Below are 14,246 nucleotides of genomic sequence, written 5' to 3'. Positions count from 1 at the left end.
ATTTAGAGGTGGTGTTTAGAGTGCGATCCACTTAAAGTTTCTCAATACTTTCGATGCTTTCGCCCTCTATGCTTCTGTATTTTTATCAATGAATTTTGGAACATACCTGGGTCCAATAGGGGAATTCGTTTTCTGAAAATTAATCGTTAGACATGCGATTATGAGGTTATGCTAGTTCATCTGGATAAGCCTTAATAATGACAAGCAAGAAGTGGCCGTTTGTGAAATTTGGCGAAAGATAAGGTTAGGTCTCGTAGTAGAAGTTGACATTCACCAGTGTTTCATTATAAATGGAAATATATTAAATACTTATATTTGGAACGTTCATTACTTGTGAGTCAATCATGACGCTTACAAATAAGGTAAAGGAAATTTTAATCACTACGGTGACTGAAATTTTATATTTATTTACAACTATAACACAAATACACACTTCGGAAATTTTTCAGATGGACATTGATGAGAAAAATGCCAAGGGTGAAGGTTTCAAACCATATTATATTACGAAAATCGAGGAATTACAATTAATTGTTGCTGAGAAAAGCCAAAATTTAAGGAGATTGCAAGCACAGCGTAATGAGCTCAATGCAAAAGGTACTAATTTGATGTAATATAAATATTGTATATAATTCATAAAAATTTAACATACTTTTGGTTTTGTGTAAAAAAAATTACTTTCATGTAATAATTGTTATGTTCTTTTCCTTCTTTATATAGTACGTATGCTTCGGGAGGAGTTGCAACTTTTACAGGAACAAGGCTCTTATGTAGGAGAGGTAGTTAAACCGATGGACAAGAAAAAGGTTTTAGTCAAAGTACATCCTGAAGGCAAATTTGTAGTAGATTTAGACAAGAATATTGACATTAATGATGTGACACCAAACTCACGTGTGGCTTTGCGTAATGAAAGTTATACTTTACATAAAATATTGCCAAACAAAGTGGATCCACTTGTTTCCCTCATGATGGTAGAGAAAGTACCAGATTCCACATATGAAATGGTTGGAGGTTTAGACAAACAAATAAAAGAAATTAAAGAAGTTATAGAGTTGCCTGTTAAGCATCCAGAACTGTTTGATGCCCTTGGAATTGCACAACCTAAAGGTGTGCTCTTGTATGGACCACCAGGTAACAGTCTATCATATCATTAAAAAGGAACATTTAATATTATATTTTACTATCAGTTGTTTACTGTAAATTCTTTATCAATCTTAATTATATTTTAGTAAATTAGTATAATTATAAGATTAATAAGAGTTAATTCAAGATAATTAATGTGGTAATGTGAATATAATTAAAAAAATTTTAGTTTTTACGTAAATGAAAAAAAACATTTTGATCATTTATTTGATCTTCTTCAGTGTATCTTTTAGTGCAATCGCATGTTTGCAAAACAGTATTAATTAAAATGGATAAGTAGAAACATAAACGCGGAATTTTATCAAAATATTAATGTATTTTAATAATGTATAATCTTCAGGTACTGGCAAGACTTTGCTTGCAAGAGCAGTTGCACATCATACTGAATGTACTTTTATTCGTGTATCTGGATCTGAATTAGTACAGAAATTTATTGGAGAAGGATCACGTATGGTGCGTGAACTTTTTGTTATGGCAAGAGAACATGCACCATCTATAATATTCATGGATGAAATTGACTCCATCGGTAGTTCCCGAATTGAATCTGGATCTGGAGGCGATAGTGAAGTAAATATAGAAAAAGAAGCTATATAAATTCATACTTGTAATTTTATATTTTTAAACATATTATACTTTCAGGTTCAACGAACCATGTTAGAGTTACTTAATCAATTGGATGGTTTTGAAGCAACAAAGAATATAAAAGTTATCATGGCTACAAACAGAATTGATATCTTGGATCCGGCATTATTACGTCCTGGACGTATTGATCGTAAAATCGAATTCCCACCTCCAAATGAAGAAGCTAGATTGGACATCTTAAAGATTCATTCTAGGAAAATGAACTTAACACGTGGAATAAATCTAAGAAAGATAGCTGAACTCATGCCTGGTGCATCAGGGGCAGAAGTTAAGGTAATAAAACATAAGTTTAGCTTATATTTGCAGCTATTAATACAGAATATATATATAAATGTTGATTGTATATCTAATCTATTTCGAAGCTCTCTTGAAGATTTAAGATTATTTAGAATAAAGGGATATAAATGTTTAGTGTTCTACTTGCAAGAATTCAGTAATGTTTCTAACATGTCATCTCACTTGTGTTTTTATTCTTAAAAGCTTAAAAAACATTTTTAAAAACTCTTTTAACACAATATCTTTATATTTTATTTTTTTTATATCAATATAAAATATAAAACGAAAACATCAATATAAATCAAATGAATATCAATACAAATATAAAACGAAAACATGTATATAAATACATATAATTTACTAGGGTGTCTGCACTGAAGCTGGAATGTATGCTCTTAGAGAACGTCGTGTCCATGTAACTCAAGAGGATTTTGAAATGGCTGTAGCAAAAGTGATGCAAAAGGATTCCGAAAAAAATATGTCGATTAAGAAATTATGGAAGTAACAGATTTCACTGTTTTTTTTTCAATATTACATTCTCATTAATGATCTTTGATGTATTAATATTTCTTTTATGTGAGTAAACCATTTTAATCAGGATTGGAATATGATGTATGTAGAACGGGAAAATATAGGAAGTTTACATAAAATTATAGATGTACGCGACACACAAATTTTACGTAAATATCAAATCATTAATTAAATATATGTGAGAATAGTATATCTCTCGTTGTTAAATATCATTTTATTTGCCACTTATTTAAGTATTTATAAAATTTATAACTATATAATATATATATATGTGTGTGTGTGTGTGTGTGTGTGTGTGTGTGTGTGTGTGTGTGTGTGTGTGTGTGTGTGTATATGTGTATACAGGGTGTCTCACACTTTCCTCCGGGCATTTTGTGGGAACGTAGAACAGGTTGTGGTGAACATAAAAGTCCTATACCGTTTTGCGATATTCGCAATAATGATCGAGATATTAATTGTAGAAAATTTGTAAATAATCATGCAGGATATGGTAAATGAGTTATAATAGTGACGACTGCCGTCGTGTATTTATACTTTAGGTCAAATTAAACAAAAAAGTCTATCATTTTCCAAATAATCAAATAAAAACAGATTTTTAATGATTAATTAAAGAAGATTATTGCACGATTTTGCGTGATAATGCACTCATCTTCTTTAATTAATAATTAAAAATCTATGTGATTATTTGCAAAATGGTAGAGGACTTTTTTGTTCAATTTGACCTAAAGTACACGACGGCAGTCGTCGCTACTATAACTCATTTATCAAATTCTGTATAATCATTCACAAATTTTCTACAATATCTCGATAATTATTGCGAATATCGCAAAACAGTATAGGACTTTTATGTTCACCGCAACCTGTTCTACGTTCCCTCAAAATGCCCGGAGTGTGAGACATCCTGTATATATATATATATATATATGTATGAGATACTTGCACACACACATGTTCTTAATAATGTGCACATGTTCTCAATTCAAATTGATTTGGAGTGAAAAATAAAATCCTAATTGATAAAATACTCAATATGCGATTACTGGCAAAATAGTGCCAGTATATAAAAAACATGAAAATATATCAAAAGATATAATTTTTTTTGTTTCTGCATATGAAAATAATTAAGGCAAGATCATGAAATAATCACCAAAACCAATATTCATAAAACGATCATGAAAACTAAAAATAAAATATACTTTATTATAAATATTATATGATTTTCATATATATATATATATATATATATATATATATATATATATATATATATATATATATATATATGGGTATGTATAAAACAAAAAATGTATCATATCTCTACTTTTAACAGATATTCTTATATGCAGAACGACCAGAATCAATTTATGTAAAAAAAGAAGAAGAAATCAAATATGATTCAAACTGAGTAAATTTATTTTTTAATCTTCAATTTTTTCTACGAAATTAAACTTTGAATGGGAATATTTTATTCACACAAATTATTACCTTCCCTGATTGTAAATTATATATCGTTCATTATATATCTACATATATTCTAAAAACGTGCTGCTATACTCTATTATGTAATTTCAAAATAATTATTAAATTTGTCGCAACTTAAGTGTAAGTTTTATAACTGAATGCCTCGTAAATATTTGCTCCAAGCATTTTGATTTCATCATTTGACATGAGACACTGAAGCCAATCTGTTGATGCGTCTTTTGATGTTGGTTTATCTGGAATTTGTCCAATTACAATTGGAATAATTTTGGCCATAGGTATGGTGGTTTTATTAATATCTAAAAGTTCGCTTGTTCCATTATTTATTGCTTCAGTTGGATTTATCCATGTCGAGTCCATGTTGGCTTGATTTGATGGTCCTGGATAAGATAATCCATTTCTGGTTTTGGGAACATCACCAAAGTATTCAGATATGTGATCCATCAATGATACAAATCCACTCCGGATATTTCTTTGCGTTAAATTTTGGACTTCGTCGCTCTCTAATAAATCTAGCGTCTGATCAATTATTTTTGTATACACGGGCGTCTCTTTATCTTTATTAGCTTGTTGAGATACTGTGTAACTTGTAATATTCTTGATAGGATCATTTAAGTTGTCAGCAAATATAGATGATGTGATTGCCCAATAAATTTGTTCTAATTCTCTTAATGTTAATTTATCGCTCAAGGATATTGAAGTTGTGACTTGTTCAACTTTACTTTTCACAAGGTGGCACAATTTTTGAACACCTTCGTATATAAAATACGCAGAAAGTTGCAAGTATTTTGATCGTATATCGTAATCCTCAATGTTGTCCATAGTTTGATTTAAGTACATATATCCGCTGATTAAATTGATTTGAATTTTAAGAAATGTAACTAGCATTGTGTAAGCATAAATTATTACAGCCGACCGTGAAATAGATACAACTTTTAGTTCATTCCACAATGCTATTTTATCTGCAGAGCCATGTTTAAGTTGATTTATAATAGTCTGCCCATCGAGTTCCTTGATTATAGTATTCCTTATGTTTAATGCAAGACTCGTTGTCATCTGATTACATGTTTTCTCCAATTGCTCAAAATGCTGTTGTTTCTTTGCTCTTTCCAGTATTACTCTTATCTCTTTTTGTTGCCATTCACGAATCTTGTAACGGGTATAACGTGTTGCAAGGATAATACCACCAAAAATGGCACTTCCAATTAGAAATTTACGCTGATGACGTTTAAAGAAATCCCGTATGCTCGACAGCATGATGAACACTTGATGCTGATTTAATTCACATTGGAATATGTTACAGAAACTTTCTACCACTACTTATAGGGGATAAAGATGATCCTTAGAATGATGCAATCATTCCAAACTATCTAGTTCAGGTTGTGAGCTTGTAGCGATATGTTTTAACCTATTTGTTACAAAGTTAGTGGTATCAATGAATCTTTCCACACAATTTACAAGGCACTTCTGGACTTTGGCCTCCAAACGTGCTGATGGCCTATCCATACAAGTCTCCCAACAGATGTCGGTTAATTCATGTACCAATGCCTAAAAATATCACCAAAAACATTACATCACCTTTTTTTATAGATGAATGTAAAGAGGAAAAAACTACAAATATATTCATATAGATATTCATGTACGTACGCAATTGATATTCTAGATGCTTGTCATTCAATGTGTTTTATGTGAAGAAAATAATATTGCAATATATTTTACGTGAATATTGCAAGATAAAAATATCGCAAGGTAAATACATACAAAATAGAAAATCTCGACCTAACTTATACGACTGTCAAAACTAACCTGAAATTGTTGCTTCTTATTTTCGGTCTCGATGAAATCTTTTAGTTGATTATCTACGACAAACTGTCTATCTGAATTCTCGACAAGATTCATACTTTAAATGCACAGTCTTCTTTTTGCCACATTAATGTAACGGATACTGTCGACTTTCGATCGTTTTTATTACTTTCTATAACTCACTTCTCCAACCGGCTAGCTTATAGGACCATTCGAAGATCAGATGTGTCATCGTCACCGAGGTTTCCTTCTAAAATCATGGTATAAAAAATATAGCAAGATAAGATAAGAGACATTTTATTTGTTTTTACGTAGGGTACGTTCGGAAATGTTACTGGGTGCATCCACTGTAGGCTGCGTTCAGATTCCTTACCCGGGTACACTCTAATACAAGAAGTGCTATAGTATATGTGACATATACTATAGTGTTTCTAGTAACAGAGTGCACCTAGGTAGGGAATCTGAACGCACCCGTAGGGATGGGCAAAAAGAATCGATGTTCGCTCATTGAAGGGTACGTTCAGATTCCCTACCCGAGTGGACTCTAATACTAGAAGTGCTATAGTATATGTAACATATACTATAGTGTTTCTAGTAATAGAGTGCATCCGGGTAGGGAATCTGAACGCACCCGAAGATGGTATTACATGTAGAGAGTCGTGCACTGATTGGTTATCGGATAGAGAATTTCTAGAGACCCTAACATTTTCTCTACATGTAATATTGGGCGCGGTCCAGCAACCGCTACAAATGCTGCGCAGCGTTTCTCTTGTTCTATTCTTAGGATTCGAATGAAGAAAGAGAAAGAAGTAAAAACGCTACCAAGCATTTGCAGCGCTCGCTGAATCGTACCTATTATTCTTAATAAGCGAACATCGATGTTTTCTAAACATCGATTCTTTTTGCCTATCCCTAGTGGAAGATTCACACGGCGTCCGATGTCCGATATTCAATAGGAGAACAGCTTTCTAATAGAGAATTCAATTCTTCATTGGAAAGCTGTTCTCTTATTGGATATCGGACATCGTATGTCGGATATCGGACGCGGTGTGAATCCTCCATAACCCACTGTGTTGAAGTGAGAGAGATACGAAGGTGAAATAAAGAGAGAAAGACATCCGGATGACGTTTTCGAACGCATCTATATATGGCTGCGTTCCGAAATTCACTGCCAGTACTGAAAATCTATAGTTCATGGTTGCGTTCCGTTTCACGCATTATGCGCGCATTGCCTACAATATATGTAACATGAACTATAGATAAATGCGCGCATATGCGTGAAACGGAACGCAGCCCATGTCACGTATACTATTGAATTTTAGCACTGGCAGTGAATTTCGGAATGCAGCCTGTAGCAACTGAAATGTTAAAGCCCCATCCATATGCTATTTAAATACGGATAAGAAATAAATAAACAAAGGGTCTGTTTTCTATTGTTGAACTGATGTACATTTTTGGGACTTAAAAAGAGACAGATATATAGATAAAACTTGGTGGAAAAAAGATGAGAGGAAATTAGTGCAGCCAATTCAGCAATAGAAAACAGATCGAAGCAGTCTCCATCAATGATGCATATACATAGACCAAGCATTCTGTCCGCAAAGTGAAGCCAGAAATTGGCAGTTTAAAACAGAGTGAGAAAGTTTTGCCCCTAGTGTCTTCTCACTCTATCTTATTGACTGTCAAGCAGGAGAGCCTGTTTAACACTGCAAACACTTTAAAACGTTAAATAAAGCAATGTGATTGATCCATTTGTCGCTCTAAAGTACTAAATGGAACTATTTACAGCACTAAACCTTATCCAAGAACTGTATCTCGTCATAATAACCTAACTTTTTTCATTTGACAGTGGAAAGGGAACAGGATAAAAGCAATTGCTGATTATTTATACACAACATAAAATATTATAAATATCAATTTTATATCAAGATAAGTAAAAGATATGGTTTTATTCTTTTAATTCTGCATTGCATTATATATAGCACTTGACAGCTTGACAGCGGCCATAGGCTGATATTTCACATGTCGTACGACAAGCTTTTTGGATACGTTCATCGGTTGACGAATAGAGAACCTAGAAATACTCTATTCGCCAACCAATAAACGTATCCGAAAAGCTTGTCGTACGATACGTGAAATAGCACCCATATTCTTCCTATACGATAGAAAGAGAAAGCACTAGGGGCAAATCAACTTTCTCACTCTGTTTTAAACTGCCAACTTTCGGCTTCACTCGCTGCTACATTAGAAGTATAAGAATGCTTGGTCAATGGTCCATATTCTGAATCCTCTTTTATCTATAAAAGAGGGTTAGGAGCCACCTGATTGGCTGAGAAGCTACATTTAAGGCACTTTTATCGATAAAAGAGGATTTAGAATATAGGCCTATATATACGTCATTGGTCTCCATGGCCGATGCGAAAATGCTTGAGCATCGTTTCAGCGACTTTCGGAACGCGTTTGCTATCCAATAGAAGAAGTCGTTTTCTGGGGATCTCTAGGAATTCCGACTCGATCATGTGGCGACGTGAGACGCCATGTTGCAATTGGAAAAGCGGCCGCTCGCGCGCACGTCCGTTTTCGTCATCGTCCACGCTTGAGGTTAGGGGCGGGGAGAAGAGTACTTATCCAAATTCGTGCATCTTCTGTCACAACGGGCGAGATTAGTCTGTAAGTTTCGTTTTACGCGCGTAACTTGCCGGGGAGCAGCGTGCGGCGCGTTAACAAGATTCGGCAAAGGTATCGACTATTATCGTACGTCGTATGTCAGTAATTCGTCCGATTAATACAAAAACGTTAGCGGCGAGACGAAAACGAAATTGCGAAAGAGGCGGATGTGCGGCGATAGCGCGCCTACGGAAACGAGAGGGAAAGGGCGGGAGAGGGAGAGAGAGGGAAGCAAATAGCGGTAGACGTAGCGATATCGTTGCGGAGGGTGACTGTTCAAATAAGCAGGGTGTGCATTTCCAAATAAGGTATTCTCGTACGAGCGAGCTTTCGTGTTTCTGGCGCTGCTGCGTGGTCGTCGGGTGAGTTACGTTCGGCGGTGGTGCGTGGAACGTTAGTGGCGGGAATACGAATTTCTGCTTTCTTTCGATCGATTATTTCCGTAGTTGTCGTTGACTAACGCCCGTTGAAAATGCGTCGCATACGTGGTTTGAGATAACATGTCGCGATAACGAGTGTGGCTTTCCTTCCTGTTAGATTCTCACTGGTTCGTATCGCATTTCTGTGGTAATTTGCAGCAGTCGTGCGAAGCTGTTCTGTGTAGCGCGCTCCTTGACCACACCGCCAATTTTCAAAACTCCAAATTAGTCGTAAAGGTATTTTAAAAGCGGAGTTCCTCCGATTTCTCACGCGTGTGCGTGTGTATGGTATGTCACACCAGCGAGTGAGCGAGCGAGCAAGTGAGTGAGTGAGAGCGGACGACATATATCGCATATTATTTTGAATCGCTCTGAATCACGATCTCGCGCTTTCTCGCTCTGGCTCGCGTTGACGCGGGCGCGGCCGCACTCGCGACGGTCGTACTCGCGCGCGACCCCGTCTATTTCGGTGGATCGAAATCATTTTTCGATGCACCATGTAAGGAGCGCGGGAAGTGCGTCTGTCGCGCTCTTCGCCGCGATAATCGTTAATGGCTGTTAAATTGCGTGGTACACTCGCGGCCTTTCATGCTGCATACACACGTACTGATGTGTGTTACACGAATAAGAACAGCGTGACCAAACGTACGAAATATTATTCTTATTTCGGTCGTGTATCCTTTCGGATCGTGCGGGGAGGTTAGAGAGTGGGGAATCTATTTATAAAACGGGGATGTTCCACACGACGCCCACGCCCGTAGTCCCGCAGCAGACACACGTAACGATAATTTATTAAAATAATCATAATAAGCGACGCGTAGACCGTGTATTCCGTTGTATAGGTTATTTAGTGCGTTGCATTCTCTCTCTCTCCCTTTCTCTACTCCCTTTCTGTCTCACGCGCACACATTCACACCCTTATCGTGTTTCACTCACGTCTGTCCTGTAATTGAAAAGTAGGTGCAGCAGACATGTCTTTTCGCGTGGTGCGTAGCAGCAAGTTTCGCCACGTGTACGGGACACCGCTGAAACGCGAGCAATGTTACGATAATATCAGAGTTTCCAAATCTTCGTGGGATTCGACGTTCTGCGCGGTGAATCCCAAATTTCTCGCCATTATCGTTGAATCGGCGGGTGGCGGTGCCTTCATCGTCTTACCGCACAACAAGGTAAACTCCTTCATTCTTCTTTTTGCTTATCAACGCCCCAGTTTCGCGCAAGTTGCCAAAACATCGTCGTTGACCTTCTCTTTTTCTCTCACTTTCTCGTCTCATCTAACAAAACTGGATGTGCATCGTGTAACAGAGGAGTGATTGTACTTTTGTTTATTGTAGCGAGATTTGTTTGGATATACACTGGTATGCGCATCTGCGGTACTGTAGTCGATCGATTGTTGACTTTTGCAAATCGTTATAGGTAGGAAGAATACCGGCAGACTATCCTTTAGTAGGTGGACACAAAGGACCTGTATTAGATATTGCATGGTGTCCTCATAACGATAATGTCATAGCTTCCGGTTCTGAAGATTGTGTTGTCAAAGTATGGCAAATACCTGATGGGGGTATTTCCAGGACATTGACCGAATCGATAGTAGATCTGCAATTGCACCAGCGCAGAGTTGGCTTAGTGCTATGGCATCCGTCAGCCTTGAACGTGTTGCTCACTGCTGGCTCGGACAATCTTGTTCTCATTTGGAATGTTGGTACTGGGGAAGCCTTGGTGCGCATCGACTGTCATCCAGATGTGGTTTATTCCGCATGTTGGAACTGGGATGGATCTCGGATAGTCACTACGTGCAAAGATAAAAAGATCCGAATTTTGGATCCAAGATCAGGTGAAATATTAGAGGAAGCTGTAGCGCACGAAGGAAGTAAGGCTACCCGTGCCATCTTTCTCAGGTATGTTCTGCTCCACATTTTGCATGTCCATTAGTGTCTCACTGCTATCTTATTGCTTTCTTTCATTGCTGTATATTGCTCGAATATACTCATACTGCACGATAAGATTGTGTAATTAAAAAAAGAAGAAAAGAAGGGAAAAAACGACTAATTCCACGAAAAGAGAAGATGTAAACATATTTTGGAAAGATATAGAATTCACTGAACACTGATCAGTTATAAAGACAGCATGAGTTTTCAAGAGGAGATAATAATACTTAGTTTTAATCTCTTTGAAATGGAAATATTTTTAGAAATATCAGTTTTATGTCAGAAGTGAGGTATTTTTCTCATTATATTGTCCAGTTTTGAGGCATAACTGTTAGATACTTATTCTATATTTGATCAAAACATATTTTTTACTTTAATGCATACTAGAATGACAGAACATTTTTTCATGTGATTTCTACCCTTACATGTATGTAATATAATTCTGAATGTTTGAGATTTGAATATATACAAACAACAATGTAACATTCTTTTTTTGTGATTATACTTTTATGAGAAAAAGAATGCACTTTTTTACACTAACGAGTGAACTTGCATGGGAGAGCGTGGATGTAGAAAGTATATAAGTGCAAAATAAATGCCAAAACAAAGGAATGTAAATAATATTGTATCAAACTTATTGTATCGTAACTGTAATATTCTTACTGTTTCATTTATATAACCAGATACTCAAACTGGTTTAAACATTATTTGTGTGAGAAAAAATGTAAAATATCTATAACATAATCATCAAATGATATACATCCACCTTTTTACACAAGTATATTAATAACAGTACAATACAAGTGGTCGGATTATCTCTCGAATACAGCCATGTATGTTCGTTCGAGCTCTTCACTCTTTCGTTTATTATTGCCTCTCTGCCGTTTTTAGTTTTTGACGCGACAATATATCCGCATCGACATGTACACGTAGCACTTCTCGCGCTTTAGTTATTTCCGCGAATGCTGTGTAAGAGGAGCAAGACATTCTTGAAGGATACATTTATTTTTATCATCTTGTATTTCCGATTTGTGTAGTGCGAGATTCTGTAATTTTTAATGGAAAACTGCAAGACTGAATTTACAACAATGACGAAGGTGCCAACTTAATAAATACGAATGTCAAGATGCGTGCTCTATATTTCTCCATAGAGAATATTGCAGTAAGTATCGTACTCATCAAGTTATTCATTCAAGTCGTAACACTCAATTGTAAATGCTAGGTAAACATTAGATTGTGTAAATAATACCGTAAATTATACCGATGAATATTAACTTTGGCAGCGTAACATCTTTATAAAATGATTGTACGGTAACTTCGCATCCGGTACGGTCGTTCGCATCCGTAAAAGAAAAGAAAGAAGAAAGATATACGCCGCAGTACACTTGAGCAGAAATAAATTTATCTAAGTAAGTACTGTGTGCACTTATAACGAAGTAGTGATATTCCCTATATCGCAAGAGGTATCTCATTTATTGCGAAACAACGTTTACGAGAACATCATAAGAAATATTATTTCCTTATGAAATATAAGGTAGTAACAAGGTGGATGTAGTAAAGCTTTGATGATTAATTTTTCTATGTGTGACAATACATATTACATTGTGAGAAATTAATACGTTAAATGTAAAAAAAGGACTCTCATTAGATAATATCAGTGAAAGCGATACGCGAATGTGTTCACTGCTAAAGCTACTTGTATTATATTTTCAGGGGTGGCTTAGTCTTCACCACAGGTTTCAGTAAAATGTCGGAAAGACAATATTCATTACGAGCTCCCGACATGCTGGGCGAGCCCATAGTTATGGTAGAATTAGATACGAGCAATGGAGTTATGTTTCCGTTGTACGACCCCGATACAAATTTAGTATATTTATGCGGCAAGGGTGACTCTGTGATCCGATATTTCGAAATTACGCCCGAACCACCGTTCGTTCATTATATCAACACTTTCCAAACTCCTGATCCTCAACGGGGTATAGGAATGATGCCAAAACGGGGCTGTGACGTTAATAGCTGTGAAATAACCAGATTCTATCGATTAAACAATTCGGGCTTTTGCCAAGTGGTCTCTATGACAGTGCCGCGGAAGGTGAGAGACAGTGTTGCTTTATACTTTAGACGGAAAAGTTTCGAAAAGTCGGGACTGAATTTAAAAATGCATTAAAAAGTGACAACAACGATATAGATTTCTATATGATTATGTTTCAGTCTGAGCTTTTCCAAGAAGACTTGTATCCTGATACACCTGGCGATACAGCCGCGATATCAGCGGAAGAGTGGGAAGCCGGCACCGATGCTGAGCCTGTATTGATATCTCTTAGGGACGGTTATCAGCCATCCGCTTCGAAAAATGAGCTCAAAGTTCAAAAGAAATCCAATATACTTAGTAAAGGAGCCAAGGTTGCATCTAACGCGCAAAATGCGCAAATTTCATCGGCAGCATGCGTATGTTATCAATTACTGTTCATTATTGACATGTCTATTTCTGCGTCTGTATCGAATAACTTGATCATTATTCGTTGTGTGATCGTTACTGTAGGAAGAAATGCTGAAGGAATGCAGAGAGGAGATAAGAAAATTGAAAGCCGTAATCGTGAAGCACGAAGGGAGGATACGAGTGTTGGAATCGGCCGTCGCACTTCAGATGAAAGAAGAGGAGAGGAAAGAGAGGAAAGAGACAGCATCACCCGATGGCAAGGAAGCGCTTGCTTCCGACGAAGTGTAAACCTTTTCCCGGGTTTTGACCAAGTTCCGGTGTGACGCTGTATTTCTAACTAGAGCGTATTTTTTACTAGAATCACTAATATTGCGTAATAAGAATGACCGTATATTTTGATATAACAAACTTGTGTAAATAGTAGGTTTTAGCGATGACGTGTGTCTGACTCTCTTTCTCTCTTGTTGACTATCTGACTCTGTCTATTTGACTTTTTTTTCTCTTCTCTTTCCCATTCCCATTCTATCTCAATCTATTTCTATCTGTCTATCTATCGCTATCTCCGTATTGATACTTGCTATTTATTGTACATCCATTCTTAATCGTACATTCTCTGCATTTGTATTATGTTTACATGTTTTATTATTATTATATATTTACTGACGTTTAAAGCCATTGTACGTAATATTATCTGTCCCCTAAAGTTAAGTTTTCGATCGACGTAGTGATACGGTATACAAGACTTATGTAAAATGAGAGAACCTTTGTATGAAATAATTATTCGTAACATATGCGAGTGCCTAACTTGTACAGATATTTGATGTTAAATAACAAAGAGTATTATTTTGTTTCAACATATGACTTATATAGATGTGATTGCGAACCACTCGTTACTCGATGAATTGTTCGAGAAAAAAAATA

The 14,246-nt window shown here is 36.1% G+C and overlaps 4 protein-coding genes across 11 annotated transcripts; 2 read left to right on the top strand and 2 right to left on the bottom strand.

The window, feature by feature from the left end:
• Nucleotides 1–189: 189 nt before the first annotated feature.
• LOC116851442 (26S proteasome regulatory subunit 8) lies at nucleotides 190–2,781 on the top strand. Its single transcript, XM_032830825.1, has 6 exons — nucleotides 190–362; nucleotides 450–594; nucleotides 718–1,128; nucleotides 1,481–1,707; nucleotides 1,780–2,055; nucleotides 2,423–2,781. Exons 1-6 carry the CDS (start codon nucleotides 345–347, stop codon nucleotides 2,561–2,563), a joined length of 1,218 nt encoding a protein of 405 aa, XP_032686716.1. The 5' UTR covers nucleotides 190–344; the 3' UTR covers nucleotides 2,564–2,781.
• A 1,198-nt stretch (nucleotides 2,782–3,979) lies between these two features.
• LOC116851477 (peroxisomal biogenesis factor 3) lies at nucleotides 3,980–5,366 on the bottom strand. Its single transcript, XM_032830921.1, has one exon. The coding sequence runs from the start codon at nucleotides 5,323–5,325 to the stop codon at nucleotides 4,186–4,188; it is 1,140 nt and encodes a 379-aa protein (XP_032686812.1). The 5' UTR covers nucleotides 5,326–5,366; the 3' UTR covers nucleotides 3,980–4,185.
• Nucleotides 5,315–6,165, bottom strand: LOC116851478 (mitochondrial import inner membrane translocase subunit Tim8 A-like). Its single transcript, XM_032830922.1, has 2 exons — nucleotides 5,875–6,165; nucleotides 5,315–5,616 (listed from the first exon to the last, which is right to left on the bottom strand). Exons 1-2 carry the CDS (start codon nucleotides 5,965–5,967, stop codon nucleotides 5,425–5,427), a joined length of 285 nt encoding a protein of 94 aa, XP_032686813.1. The 5' UTR covers nucleotides 5,968–6,165; the 3' UTR covers nucleotides 5,315–5,424.
• Nucleotides 6,166–8,402: 2,237 nt separating this feature from the next.
• Nucleotides 8,403–14,179, top strand: LOC116851451 (coronin-1C-A). 8 transcript variants are annotated; one of them, XM_032830847.1, is made up of 6 exons: nucleotides 8,403–8,541; nucleotides 9,915–10,126; nucleotides 10,374–10,855; nucleotides 12,599–12,977; nucleotides 13,097–13,333; nucleotides 13,428–13,613. In XM_032830847.1, exons 2-6 carry the CDS (start codon nucleotides 9,929–9,931, stop codon nucleotides 13,611–13,613), a joined length of 1,482 nt encoding a protein of 493 aa, XP_032686738.1. In that variant the 5' UTR covers nucleotides 8,403–8,541; nucleotides 9,915–9,928. The 8 variants fall into 8 exon arrangements, with proteins under 8 accessions (XP_032686738.1, XP_032686741.1, XP_032686735.1 ...); XM_032830850.1 differs by having other exon boundaries at nucleotides 8,442–8,541; nucleotides 9,918–10,126; XM_032830844.1 differs by having other exon boundaries at nucleotides 8,450–8,610.
• The last annotated feature ends 67 nt before the right edge of the window (nucleotides 14,180–14,246 follow it).

The sequence above is a fragment of the Odontomachus brunneus genome, unplaced genomic scaffold (genome assembly GCF_010583005.1).
Source record: "Odontomachus brunneus isolate Ranch 3 - 2012 unplaced genomic scaffold, Obru_v1 Obru_scaffold_176, whole genome shotgun sequence".
NCBI lineage: Eukaryota > Metazoa > Arthropoda > Insecta > Hymenoptera > Formicidae > Odontomachus > Odontomachus brunneus.
This window is presented reverse-complemented; position numbering and strand designations above follow the sequence as displayed.